This window comes from Psammomys obesus, unplaced genomic scaffold (genome assembly GCF_907164565.1).
Source record: "Psammomys obesus unplaced genomic scaffold, mPsaObe1.curated_primary_1811, whole genome shotgun sequence".
Classification (NCBI taxonomy): Eukaryota; Metazoa; Chordata; class Mammalia; order Rodentia; family Muridae; genus Psammomys; species Psammomys obesus.
The window spans coordinates 3,387,763-3,401,519 of record NW_026591918.1 but is presented as its reverse complement, the minus strand read 5'-3'; the positions used below and the strand labels follow the sequence as shown (position 1 = coordinate 3,401,519).

The 13,757-nt window shown below is 51.6% G+C and overlaps 1 protein-coding gene across 5 annotated transcripts in view; it reads right to left on the bottom strand.

The window, feature by feature from the left end:
- Zmiz1 (zinc finger MIZ-type containing 1) overlaps nucleotides 1–13,757 on the bottom strand; it is a 201,262-nt gene that overhangs the window by 72,906 nt on the left and 114,599 nt on the right. For all 5 annotated transcript variants that reach the window (XM_055612239.1, XM_055612236.1, XM_055612235.1 and 2 more), the window contains one exon: nucleotides 11,853–11,958. In XM_055612239.1, the coding sequence (XP_055468214.1) occupies nucleotides 11,853–11,958 (106 nt within the window). The remainder of the gene's footprint in view (nucleotides 1–11,852; nucleotides 11,959–13,757) is intronic.

The window sequence follows — 13,757 nt, the reverse complement described above, 5'->3', positions numbered from 1 at the left end:
ACAGGATCCAGATGGTCCCTTGGGAGATGGCAGGGTTGCCACGGAAACAGAATTGCTGCTGCTCTAGCAGAAAGACCTGGATTCTAGATGTACTGGACCCTAAGCCAAGAGAATTGAGGTTGATTTTTTTATAAGGCTGTGCCAGTAGTTTCCCAGCCTGAACGACAAAACAAGACTTTATAAATGATCAGCACTCTGGTGTCCAATGTTTTGAGAGATGCCACCTTTTGTGGCATACTTTGTCCCTAAAGTCAAGGGCTTCAGGAGGAGGCCAGGGTCAGGAAGATGGTGAGGCTGCTGCATCAAGTTGACCTTGCAGCCTGAGTTGGACCCCTGCCTAGGTTGTCCTCACTTTGTTTCTCATCCTGAGCTCTAAGTATCCTATGAGCATCCCTGCCACAGAAGCCATTAGGACCTGAGGGAGATCACCGAAAAGTGGCAAAGTGGCTAAGTCCCCCTGGCCAGCATCCAGATTCTAGGACCTAGTTTCTGGCATCACTGTGCATCAGTTGGGGAGAAGGCAGAGGTAAGTTTCCTCCTTGACACAGTGACCTATCCAGAGAGGGAGGGAGAAGAGGTGGGGCCAGGGAACAGGAGAGGGAGCGCTGTGTCTGGAGTCAGCTGGCCAAGGTTACACCTTTTTTGGCACTGGCTTCTTCCTTCTGCTCTTCAGTGGTAATGGAACACCTGTGCTGAGCCCAATCCTCACACCTCCACCATCCATTGCCTTGTTATCATCATGTCCACTTCTTAAGCCCTTGCAATGGTTTGGGTGGGACTGTGATGACCAGCCCCAAGGTTGACAAAAAACAAAAACACCCAGCACGGCACCAGACAGAAGCTCAATAAATGTTACTGTCGCCCTCTTCCCAATCTTGAGTTCTGAGAACGTTGCTGGGAACACCTGTTGAGACAGAGCTCTTGCCTAGGGCACAGACTGGGCACTGCTACCCCTGTCTTTTCTCCCATACTAGTCCCAGCCTCCTCTTCATGAAGGGAGGAGATACATACTGAGCTCCATGGAAACCACAGTGCAAAGCTTTCTGGACTTGGAGTCACAGGGAGTGCCCACTCCTGTGCCTGGTATGCAGCCCCCCCACCCCATGGGTGCAGCTAGCATTTACCTTGCTTGCAATTGATGCAAACAGGTCCTTCGCTCTTCAGTCCCCAGGTGGCCTCCCAGTAGACTGGATGCCAGTGTACTGGTAAAACTCCCAACACATGGCCATCAGCGGACACCAGGCTCTCTGTTCTCAGCACCCCACGTGGGTCAACCAGCTCAAACCTGTGATGCTGGCACTGTTAACAGTCCCTTCTCAAATACACACAGAGGTTGGTGACTTTTCAAGACTATACAGCAGGTAGGTAGGGGCTGGGTGGCATTCAGAGCCAGGTGGGATGCTTCTGAGCCTCCACATTTAACTGCTACTTTTGTCTCTGAGCTATGTCAATGGTTGCTAGAAAGAGTTCTTGATGTGAATTAGGGCCAGCCCAGGCTCTCTGTCCCTCACCATGAGTATCAAATAACCCCAAAGATGGGAAGGTGTTCAACCTACAGCACAGACAAATCTCTGCCATATGCAAGGAATGCAGGCCATCTGGATAGCTCGAGAGTCATTAGCAGTTCTTATTGACTATTCATTTATTTGGTTTAGCCCAGGCTAGTCTTGGACTTGGTATCCTCTGGCTGGCCCATATTCTTTGTTTTCTACATTTATTGTATTTTTTTCTGTGTATGTGTAATGGTGTGTGCATACATACCATGGCATGCATATGGGGGTCAGAGGACGACTTGTAGCATTTGGTTTTCTCCATCTACCATGTGGGCTCCAGTGATGGAACTCAGGTGGTCAGGCTTAGTGATAGGCACCTCTACCAGCTCAGCCGTCTTGTCTCATCACCACTGTTTGTTCTCTCTCCTTCTCCCCTTCCCAACACGTGCATGTACACGAGAGAGAGAGAGAGAGGGAGAGAGAGAGCAAGAGAACACCTGTGTGTGTTTGTGTGTGTCTCCAGGGTCTCACTGTGTAGCCCTGCTGGCCTGGAACTCTCTATGTAGATCAAGCTGGCCTCAGGGATCTACCTGGCTATGCCTCCTGATTACTGCGATTGAAGGCATGGGCCACGACACCCTGGTGGTTTCTGTGTGCGTGCATGTGAGCACGTTTGCATGATATGAGTGGCTATATGTGAGTACACGTTCGTGTGCGTGAATTGCATGGTGTGCGTATGGATGGTTGTACACGCGCTCATTCATATGCATGTGAGTGGGTGTGAATACCATAGCAAAAACGTAGATGTCAGAGGACAACCTTGGGTATGAGTCTTTGCCTTTCATCTTGTTTGAGAAGCTGGAATCCCACAAGCTTCTAGGGATCTCCTGTCTTGGCCTCCCATCTTGCTCCAGGCACACTGGGATTATAGACAAATGTTGCCAAATTCATTTATATGTTTGTGCTGGGGATTAGAAAGGTTCTCACGCTTTCTTAGCTAGTGCTACCCCGAAGCCACCTCCTAGTCTCCCTCTTTTTTGAGACAGAGTCTTAAGCAACCCAGGCTGGCCTCAATCAAGTCTTCAGGTTGCTGAGACCAGCCTTGAACTCCTGATCCTCCTGCTTATACATCCCAAGTGCTGGGATTATAGGTGTTCACCACCACACCCAGCAGATATCCATGCCTGAATCACAATCTGCTCACGTTAGTTAACCATTCTGAACTTGAGTCTGTTCGCCTACACCAGGCAATGGATGTGAGCAACTGGGATCACGACAAGGGATGAGTGACGGCTGCCCACTGATCTAAGGTTTGCTGTGTTATGGCTGAAAGGGGATATAGACTAGATTTTCTCCTAATCCAGATGCCCTTTCCTGACCTGCCTTGGCTGTAGATCTAAACAGGCAAGATAGATAATAACTGCTGATTCTTGTCTGTCTCTTCCAGAAGGTATTTACAAGGCTGCCGACTTGCAACACTTGCTAGGAAAGTTCCCATACCAACTTGCCCACTTCCTGCCAAGCCCTGGATCCATTTCACCCTTTTGTCCTGGAATCCCCAAGAACCCCTCTTCTTGGTGAGAGTGCAAAACATAACTTAAGGTCAAAGGCCTGGCTTACTCGATCCTCTTACCTGCTCTTTCCTTTTTAGCATTAATGGCTGTGGTTAGCTTTATTAAGCCACACCTCCTTGCGGTACCAGGGGACATCAGAAGGGAACTGTTTCCGAAGGAACTCTGTCCTTAGGGCACCTTTGTGTTGGGAAGCTGAAGGTGGGCACAGAAAGAAGTCACCTGTAGGGTGACAGTGCTTCTGGTCCTGCATCACAAGAGCTGCATTCTAGCTCTCTGGGAAGGGGGTGGGGCTTGCATCCTGCAGAGAAGCAAAGATTGCCTGGCTAGAGCTGGCCCCACTTCTGTCCCTGTGACCTGGAGAACTTCCCTTTCTTCCGGAAAGCCTACCTTGGGGATTCACAGAGTGGAGACTGAAGGGCTGCGGTGGGTGTAGCTCTACCGTTATCTGTCACCCACAGGACAGCAGCATTCAAACCTCAAGAGCTTGCTCTCTCTCTCTCCTGCATTTATATGCAAGCCTGTGCTTAGAGTGGGACTGGCACTGGAGCCCAGCACTCGGTTCCTGTTTGGTATTTTCAGGCGGAAAAGCACTCCACATCTACTGCCTCTTCTTCCTCATGAAATGGTGCAGATGCCTTAGGTGGTAGAACTTGAGGCTGGGTGGAATGTATGTCCAGTAAAATGCCAACGCCCACAGGACATGACTTAAAAGGTCCAAAGTCCCCAGGAGAAAACTATTGTTCAACCCAGACTCAGGAAGTGGCTTTCGCTGTTTTGACAGTTTGTGAATGTGGCAAGGGTGGCTACTGCAGGTAGCGATAAACAGTTCTTTAGGTAGTGACATATAGTTCTTTTTTTACAATCCCCACATAGAAGTCAAAAGGATAAAGCAAAACTCTCAGTAATGCAATCATAATTTAGCCAGGCTGGAATCTGTCCAGGTGATGCCTAGGACTGGGCATGAAGAGGTCTCATGGTAGGCACGTCGAGGGCCTTATCTGTTCCTGGCTATACTGCACACAGTGACCTCACAAGTGGTTTTGCCCCAGACAGAGATACCTCCATGTTGGAAGGTTGGCTCTCCCCATCCCTCATCCCAGATAGCCCTCAACTAATGCTAGCCAAGGGACAGTGGGTAAGTCCTTCTTCCCCTGTGGCTCCTGACTGGTAAGGGTGAGGGCTGAGTTCTCCTGCCTAACAGAGTTGCAGGCAGGCTGAGACGCAGCAGCTCACAGCAGATACCGTTACGAACAGCTTAGACATCACTGAAGTTTCTCCCCTACCCATGTTCCTATTTCTCCCACCATGCTTTCTGTGACCCCCCCCCCCCCCAGTAAAGTACAGTGGGATCTTCACCGAAGGATCTGCACTGGGGGAACCCATGTCAGACACACACTGTTCAGCAGGAAACCTTCAGCAGCCTGGCCTCTCCTACCACAAATATCATTGATCCCTTCCCCTCCACTACAGATCCCAGCACTTTGACTTTTAACTGAGAAAGCTTTGCATTACGGCTAAGGCCACAGCCACAGATGCCTCCTCCCGTGGGTGGATGCCCTCATGTTCTTCCTAGCCCCTTTGGCCTCTTGGTTTAGATGGGCCTGGAAAGTAGACACCTGGCTGAGCCTCAGGCAGCCCTGGCCTTGCACAAGTCTCTGTTGTGGGGCGGGGAGCAATGAGCTAATTCTGTGAGAGGCAGGAAGAATGGCCTCTTTACAAGAAGAGGCCTGTCTCCTCAGGTTCTTGGGGCACCAATGCATGCTGTCTGTGTAGGGAAAGAGCTGAGCCATCCAGGAGCTGGTTCTGTTCTTACCACCTTGAACAACTCCAGTGAGCTCAGAAGAAACTCATGAGGACACGAGAGAAATAAAGGGAAGCGTCACACACCCACTTCCTTTATAGTAGATATATTTTGTAAGTCAGTATTTTGGGACAGTACCTATTTTCTGGGCCTAGAGTATCACAGGAAACTTCTGTACCTGGCAGGTCTTCTCTCTCTCACTTTCTCTCTCTGTTTGTGTGTGTGTGTATTTCTGAATAAATAAATAAATACAATCTGCTATATGATGCTACTTGTTCATGTGTTTTCAGGGCTGGCCATCAGTGTTGGACAACCAATTGATGTGTGCTGTGCTCTTCCTTGCTAAAATTGGTTGTTGTTCTAATCTAATGATGTTCTAGGCGTTTCCATACAGCCCTTGTCTTTAGCGGCCACGGAGAAACTCAGCTTTTTCCCTGAGTGGGATGCTTTTCCCACATCTGCCCGCTTTCTGACACAGCTCTGCCCCTCTCCAACGTGAGGTTTTAATACCCTGGGGAGTATCCTCCTGCCCTTCCCCCAATTCCTTAGCCTGGGAATGCTGGGTCTACTAGTTTCCTCCCACTGTCCCTCTTTCCAGAAGAGCAAAGCAAGGTCACCAGATCCCGACCACATCCCCCAGGGAACTAGGAGTTGGGGGTGGGGAATCAGGGCCATTGCCCCAGGACAACCTGTCTTCCTGGGTCACTCATGGTCATTCAGAAGGAAGAATAGTTTCCTGGGGCACAATTGTGACTCTCTTGCAAGCAAATTCTGTCGCCAGCACTGAGAACCGTGGAGATGGAGTCTGTTTGGCCCTCTCAGAGCCTCAGTTTCCTCTTCTGTAAATGGTGTGCTAATGAGGGCGTCCTAATGATCTCCCCCATGGCACCGAGTACATAGGTTTTGGCCACTGCACATATTAGTCAGTTCCCATAGGCTGGCAGTAAAACCCAGAACTGTTCTATGGGACCTGGCCTGGGAGGGAGGAAGGAAGCCAAGTCCTCCCCCATGTCCCAGCTCTGCAGAGAGTTCACGTGGGGGTGGGGGTGGTGTCCAGAAGGAAATCTGTCCCTGGCCTTGAGAAGGTGCCCCGGTCTGCCAGGCGGCTGGTGTTTCAAGGACAAGGCCTTGCCTTCCTGCTATCTCTGGGAGAGCTTGCAGCCGTTAACAAATCCCCTGCAATTTGCACCCACCAATCCTGCTTGCTCACTGGGCGGCCGCGAGCCGTTTTTCACGCGGAGCTGCACACAGCTTTGTCTTAGAGAGACAGCTCTGGCGGGTGTCCCTGAATGGGGCTATTTGTCCTCCATGCTGAAGGGAAGGCAGCTGAGTGCTCTGGTGGGGTGGGCAGAGGCAGAGAGGGTGGAGAAAAACTATGGGGGAGGGTGAAGGTAGAGATAGCGGCCATGACACTATGAGAGACCAGAAGTGCTGTCCACCAGGGGGGTGTCTCAGAGCCATTCTGCAGCCAGGTGGGCGAAAGAAGGCTCGTTCTCCAAGTTCTCCAAGACAGTGGGGCACTGGTTTATGACCTGCCTTCTCTGGTGCAAGGAGTCCTGTGTGGTAGAAGCTGACTGGTTTTAGGTGCCTGTGTCCCATCCCAGCCTCGTGACAAATGAACTACAGGGCTGCCACACAGGCTACTTACAGCAAAAGGCCCCTCTCTAGCCCCTATCCCTGAATTGAGAGCTGTAGGGTGGGACCCAGTGTTTCTTAAGAGCCTCTTCCTCATATCGAAGGCTGAGAGAGGCAAGGCATGTCAGTGCTTCCTCTGTGCCCACTGACATCTCTCCTGGAGGTGATGGGAACATCACACATCAGGGAAACAGAGCAAGCATCAGGCATAGATCTTAGAACTTAAAGCTAGTGAGCTACATTGTTTCCACTCCTGTTTTGGGACTTGGGCTGCTGTGCCGGAAGGTGGGAAGGTGTTCAGGACAGAGGTAAGACATAGGCATGTCTACAGTGCCATGTTGGGGGTAAGATAGTAGGAAGGAAGTTAGGCTCATCACTTGTTCCCATGGGGGAACCCATTAGACCTTATCCATCTTGGGAATGCAGACCCAAGGTTCCCAGCCAAAGGAAGTGAAACATTTGTGTGATGGTGCTACCCCACAAAGAGCAGATGCTGGCAACTAACAGGCATTTTCTAAAGCCACCCAGCCGTTTGGTGTCCACATCCAGCTCTGGGCAGCATGGCTGTGTTCTGATTGGCCAACAGCCCCTGCCTGTCTGTAGGAAAGGTTATCCCTTCCCAATGTAATCATTCTTCTGCCTTCTATGGTCCCTTCCCCAAAAGCCGGCTGGTGCCTTTCAGAGTGGCCCCGGGTGGCCATCCTTGATGCCTCCTACACTAGCTGGGTGCTGAAACTTCCACTCTGCCAATACCACCCTTAAGAACCCACACCTTGGCTATGTCATGGAGGAAGAAGAGGACTAAGAGAAGCAGCAGCCTCCCCGCCCCTGCCCCATCTCCGCTGTGGCCTGGGGCGCATCTTCTTTCCCTTTGGTCTCTGGGCTGTTTACCTTTTGGGCTCTGACATTCCCTGATGTGTGCTGGCAGTTCAGAGGGCTGAGGTTACACAGATTTACTCAAGGATGGATACCAGCAGAGGCGTGCAGACGACTCTTAGAGACCTCGGACATAGCGACTGTCTGGTACTCACACCCATGCAGGCTGAACAGAAGGCTGAGCCACTGAGTGCCCAGGAGGCTGACATCTCAGCACAGCCTTCCAAGTGACTCTGGGCTGGCATGTGGTGGTGGAGGGGGTCAGACGGGCATCATTGTCGTCTTGGAGGAGAGTCTGGGAGGTGTCGGGTGCTGGGGGCTGGGCAGGTGACCTTCTATGCTAGCAATGGGTAAGGAGGTGGGAGGGTGTGGTTGGCCCCTCAGGAGCCTCATGATGAGGATGCTGAGTGCATTTGCGCACGCGTGCTCCTGCTCCCGTGTGCGCAGAGGCTAAAGGCTGCAGCAGAACAAAGAGCTGGGGGCTGGGCATCAGAGGGCCCCACGTGGAGGCGGCTGCTTGCTGTAGTGTCTGGGCTCTGCTTGTGCTCTGCGTTTCGTCTCTGCCTCTCTCATGCTCATGTCACACAGTGCTGCCTGAGCTCACAGTCACCACCCTGCTCACCACCACAACCACGCACGCAGCCCAACGCTCTGCCAGCATTCTTGACAAAGCATCTCTCCTCACGGCATGATCTTATTGCACGGCCTCCTCGGGCCCCAGCCTGGCCTCCTGACAGGAGAGACAGACGGCAGAGGGGTGGGAGAGGCGCCCAGAGATGCAGCTAGTTGCACACACACACTGCTCAGCTCTTCGCAGTTACAGTTGGGCACCACCCCCAGAGCCCACACACAGCTGTGCACACCCACAGGTCTACAGGCACCGACCCCCCTCCACTATACACAGACAGATTCGCCAAATACATGCATGTGCATACACTCAACACGGCCAGACATAGCAGGCACGAGTGTACAGGCAGATGGCCACACACACACAGACTGACATACATACAATATACACATGCGTGACACACAGTCGCACACAGAGATGCATACCACAAAGCCAGATATACCAGGTATGAACACACAGGGAGATGGCCTCAAACACACAGCCCTACACTCACACACTTCACACATGCGTGATACCCAGCCACACACCACACACACTTCACATAAAGACATGCGTGCACAGCCAGACACACGTCTAGCCACTGTGGGGATAAGGTCTGAGATGAAGAGGAGCTCAGCAAGACACAGAGAGTCAAGGAGGAGAGATATGGTCAAGCGTAATAAGGAAAGGGCAGCCAGCAGAGGCCCTTGGGGAGGAAGGTCAGAGACACTGCACAGGCAAGCGAGACAGAGTGGAGCCTAGGCAAATGGAGGGAGAGCGGCTGGGGTGGCATAGGTTCTAAGCACAGAGTGCCAGGACAAAGGCCTCTTGGGAGGCTAGGAAAGCCACATGCACCCGAAGGGCAGGCTACATCTGGTTATGGACCCACTTTCCCACAGAGCTAAGGGGACAGAGGTGCCTTTTTTGGCAGAAGGGAGAGGTCGGGAGATGTGTTGTGGACAGACACAGGAGAAGAATGGCTGGAAAGTGGCATCTCCTGGTGCTCACTATGCCAGGTACCATCTGGGCTTTTTTCTTAGCCCATAGTGAGGCCTGGGTTCCCAGAGGCAGCTGTGCAGCACGTGGGCCAGCCATGGACCATAACTCTGAGGCAGGCGAGGTGTCTGACAGGCCAAGCCTGTGCCCAGCAAGCCCTTCATCCCTTGAGAGAAACCATTTCTTGAGACCTCCTAGGAATGGCCTCTGTTCTAAGCGGGGGATGCCCTTACTTCTTGAAGGCACACCTAGGAAAGGTGGTGAGTCACAGCCGTCAGTTCCGACAGGTCTGACTCCTGACAAGGGAATATTCTGCTTCTGCCAAGCCACAGGCATGCTGCGTTACCAGCTGCCACAGGAGTACATGCACAAAAGAGTGTGCGGACATCTTGCCATAGGCCCAGCACAGGAAAGGGTGCTGCGAACTGAGTGTGCACGGCTGAGATGCAGACAGAGGACAGAACGAATCCCTGTTTCAGAAGTGATGCTGAAATGGCACTCAGAAAGTACAAAATCCTGCTGGAGAGGCCTGCGCCAAGTGAAAGAGTGTTTGGAACCTAGACAAGGAAAACAAAGACCTCCTGTTTTAGGGTCCAACCAGATCTGGGGTCAGCTATAATGGAGTAGGCAAAGTCCTCAGAGGAGGCTGCAGTCCTAGTTCCAGCTGGATCATTTTTGAGCTGTGTGACTGCCGACAAAACACAAGACCTCTCTGAGCTCGTGTCCTCACTCATAGATGTAGATAATATTCTGTGCCTCACAAAGGTGATGTTTGTCGTATTCCATAGACTACTGTATGAGCTATCAGGAGAGGGGTTTAGGGGCCTCAGGGGACAGGTCTCACCAGCCTGAGCACCAAGGAGTAGCTCTGGCTTCCAGAACAGCCCATTCTGCCATTAGCATTTTCCCTTTTTGCCTACATATTCTTTCTTGACGTTGCCTGTTATCTGTTTATCATCTGTCTACCTGTCTGTCTATCTATCTACCTATCTATCATCTATCTATCTATATTTGTATGAGGGAGATGGAAGGAAGGGTCTCATACATGCTAGGTGTCCTGGTTTGTTTTTCTGCCAGCTGACACAGCTAGGGTGATCTGGGAAAGAGAACTTCACTTGAGAATATGCCTCGGTCAGCTTGGCCTGTGACAAGTCTGTGGGACATTGCTTGACTAATGATTTATGTGGGAAAGCCCCGCTCAATGCGGGTGGTGCCATCCCTCTGCAGGTGGTCCTGGACTGCATAAATACTGAGCAAGCCATGAGAAACCAGCCAAGAAGCAGCAGTACTCCATGGCCTTTGCTTCAGTCCCTGCCTCCAGGTCCCTGCCTTGAATTTCCAGCCCTGAAGTTTCTTCTTGACAGCGTAGGGTTATCTAAGAGTGGAAGCAAACTCTCTACTCCTCAAGCTGCTTTTGATTATGGTACCTTAACACATCAACCGAATGCAATAAGATACGAGGCAAACACTCCACCGTTATGCCATGCTCCAGCAGTCTCTCCAGAAACTTGCTGCTGGTCCCAGGGTCCACACTGACCCCTGCTCCATGCAATTTGTTCCTGTGCTAGCAGAGATGGCTGTCAGAGACTTGAGAGTTCAGCCATGTTCCCATTACCCTCAGAACAAAGAACACAACCTTTGATACGGGGCCTGCAAGATTCAGCTGCCACCGACTTCACCAGCCTCCCTCTGGCCATGGGCTCTTGCCTCTAAGTGTTTAGAACCACCATCCTTGTTTTAATTCTGACACCACGTAGCCCTGCTCCCCTCCCACTCAAGGACCTTTGACAGAATGCCCTTTCCCTTGTGAAGGTGCTGTCACAGATTTGGCTCTTTCTCAACGTTGGGAAGCTTCCCTTGACCCAGCACAGCGTGCACCTTCCAACGCTCTCCTACACTCTCCTTCATAGCACTCAGCACAGCTGGAACACGCAGACATTTCACAGGTGCACCTTCCCCCACACCATGGTCATTTGTTCACTTATTCTGAACCAGGAAAGGGTGTTAGTATCATCCTGACGCTAGACTCAGCACTTACCGTGACCCCTGCAAGGCGAGTCTCACTATCGTTCCTGCTTTCCCAGGGAGCCCAAACTGAGGCCTAGATATCATGCATTCAGCAAGTGCAGAGCACACAGTCAGTTGTCTGCGCCATTTAAAATCCAAATGTGCCCTCTGCCTACGCACATTTATGAGGCTGGCGGCAGATGCAAAAGCAGAAAATAAAAGAGTGAAATGGGGGTCTTTCTGCCCAGGTGGCCCCCAAATTTTAGTAACTATTGTAATGTGTTCCCCTTAAGACAGAACACAGGCCAGCATCTTCCCTGACCCCTGGAAAACATGGGCCAACATGTAGAAAACGTGGCCAAGTATCAATAGACAATGTTTTGCAGAATATGTTTTTAGAAATATTATATTGACAGGTTCATTTTTTTTGTTGTTTTGTTTCAAGTGGGTTTGAAAGAATGAGTGAGTGAATGAGTGAATGAATGAATGAATGAATGGTGTGTAAGGATCACTATGCATGCTAAGTCTGCAGTACAAACCTGGCTATGCATAGCTCCAAGACCAGGAAAACCTCTTCTGTTTCTCTGAACCTCAGTTTCCTCACTGGTGCAATCGGACAGATAACATAAAGCTTATGCTAAGCACTCGCTGCAGTGATGGAATGAGAAGCGCCGATGTTGGGGTGTAGGGCATCTGGGAACCTTTGAGAATAGTGCCCCTGAGTGGGAGACACATGAGGCTGAGCCCCATCTATAGGCCCTAGGCTGATGGCTCAGCCACTCATCCTCAGAGAATTGTACCACCCCTAGACCAACTGAGGCTCTTCCCTCAGTTCACCTGTGGAGTCCCAGACAGGTACTTACCAGCAGACTTGGGGGTGAACTTGTCTCGATTTGCAGCACACACGGCCAAGAGTCTGTAGCCCAGGTCCAGGTCAAACCCTTGTTGGGCAGCCACACGGCTGACAACCTGACAGCAAGAAAAGAGAAAGTCCAGGGTGAGTTACCATTCCCTCAAAGCTCTGGACCCAAGTAAGGACACACACCCACTCACTTCACAATGAAACAGGTGAAGCAGCCAGGCTGTGGCAGGTGCCAAAAGCCTCGCAGAGCTAGGACTGTAGTAGGTAGGTCTCTTTTAAGGGCTTGGATAGCGACCTTCTAGCGAGTCAGAAGTTGGAGACGTAGTACCACCTTCATGAAAGCGGCCCCAGCTAGGCACTCCACATCACTCCAGGACTTCTCAGCTTGCCTCCCAAGCCCTGGGCCCCAGGAGGCTTCTTTCCTTTCCGCCTTCCCCTACCACATCTGAACTTCTGGCCCTCCTCTGCAGGTCCTCACGACCTCTGCTGCTCCAAGGCAGCAGCACATTTTGGGTATCTCCTGGAGATACCCCACACCCCCTACTATCCTGCATCAACAGCCCTGCCATGAAAAGCAGGGACTCGGCATTTGCTGCTTTTCCATAGCTTACAGGCAGAGTTCCCTAGTGGACGTTCTGTAGACCATCACAGCTTAGCCTAGAAGTGCAGACCCCTGTGTTCTGGAGCTCCGCCTGGGGTCTGACTCAGCACCACGCCCTTAGAATAAGTCCTAAATCTCACCCATCTGAAGAGATGGGAGCCATGTAGGGTACTGTGTGGAGTTGGGGTACTGTATGGACCAAAGGGAGGCCCTGGAGGCTCCTGCATTTGACTCTGTCCCTGGGTGACCTGCTGCTTCCAGGTCCATACTCCCACCTCATTAACAGTGGCAAGATGATGCTTTCTTGTTAAAAAGGAAGGAGCTTGGAAAGTGTAGTCACGCAGGAGAGCAGCTGGGGAGGCCATGGCTGAGTGGGAAGGAATCTTCCCATACACAGTCGCTCCAGCTGTTGGGGAGGGAGGCTCAGGCCTCAAGTTGCTGGGAGCTACCTACTTGGATGCTGATGAGGACCCTCAGGGTGCAGGGGGTTTAGCCTGACATCCAGAGCCATCACAATAGCATCCCCCCATCCACTTTCCACCATGGCTGTGAAGCCAGCTCTCCTTTTCCTTTCTCCCCCATCCCATTCCTTCTATCTTTAGAAGGGTATCACTATGTTTGGCTTCCAGCTTCTGATTCTCCTGAGTGCTGAGACTGCAGATGTACCTGGCTCCATCTCCTCATTTAACCTGAAGAGACACAGAAGTTTGGATGGAGTGGAACAGAACCAGGGACAAACCAGCAGGGTACCTTTTCCCAGTACCCGCCAGACCAGAGCTCTGGACCCTATTTGTCTCTTCTGGGAGGCCCCTACAGGGCCAGTGCCAGCCAGGATGGGAAAAAGCAGCTAATTTCGCTTTGGGATACTTACTTAGCTTCCAATGCAAACAGACTTCTTTCCCAGGGGCTCCCTTGCTCTGTGTTTGTATCTAGGTCTCTAGCCACCTAGGGTGAAGCCTCCTCACTGTCACTCTCAGCCTGTATCCCTAACACAGTCTAGCCTGTGGAGGTTTTCAAGTTGGTAGTCAGGCACTCAAGAGTAGGGAAGGTTCTAGACTTTCTGAGCTGCAGTTTAGATGCTGCCTGCAGCAACCCCCGCACCTCCCCCATTTCTGGCACAACAGCCTAGAGGGACATCAGGGAGCTCAGCCATGGAATCACTGTGTTCGGACTGGTGCAGCCTTGAGGTCGATGCTGGGGGACTGTTGATGCCATTGGCAGTATCCTGAGAACGTGGCTCTCAGGGGAGAAGGGGGCAGTGTGTGTGTGTGTGTGTGTGTGTGTGTGTGTGTGTGTGTGTGTGTG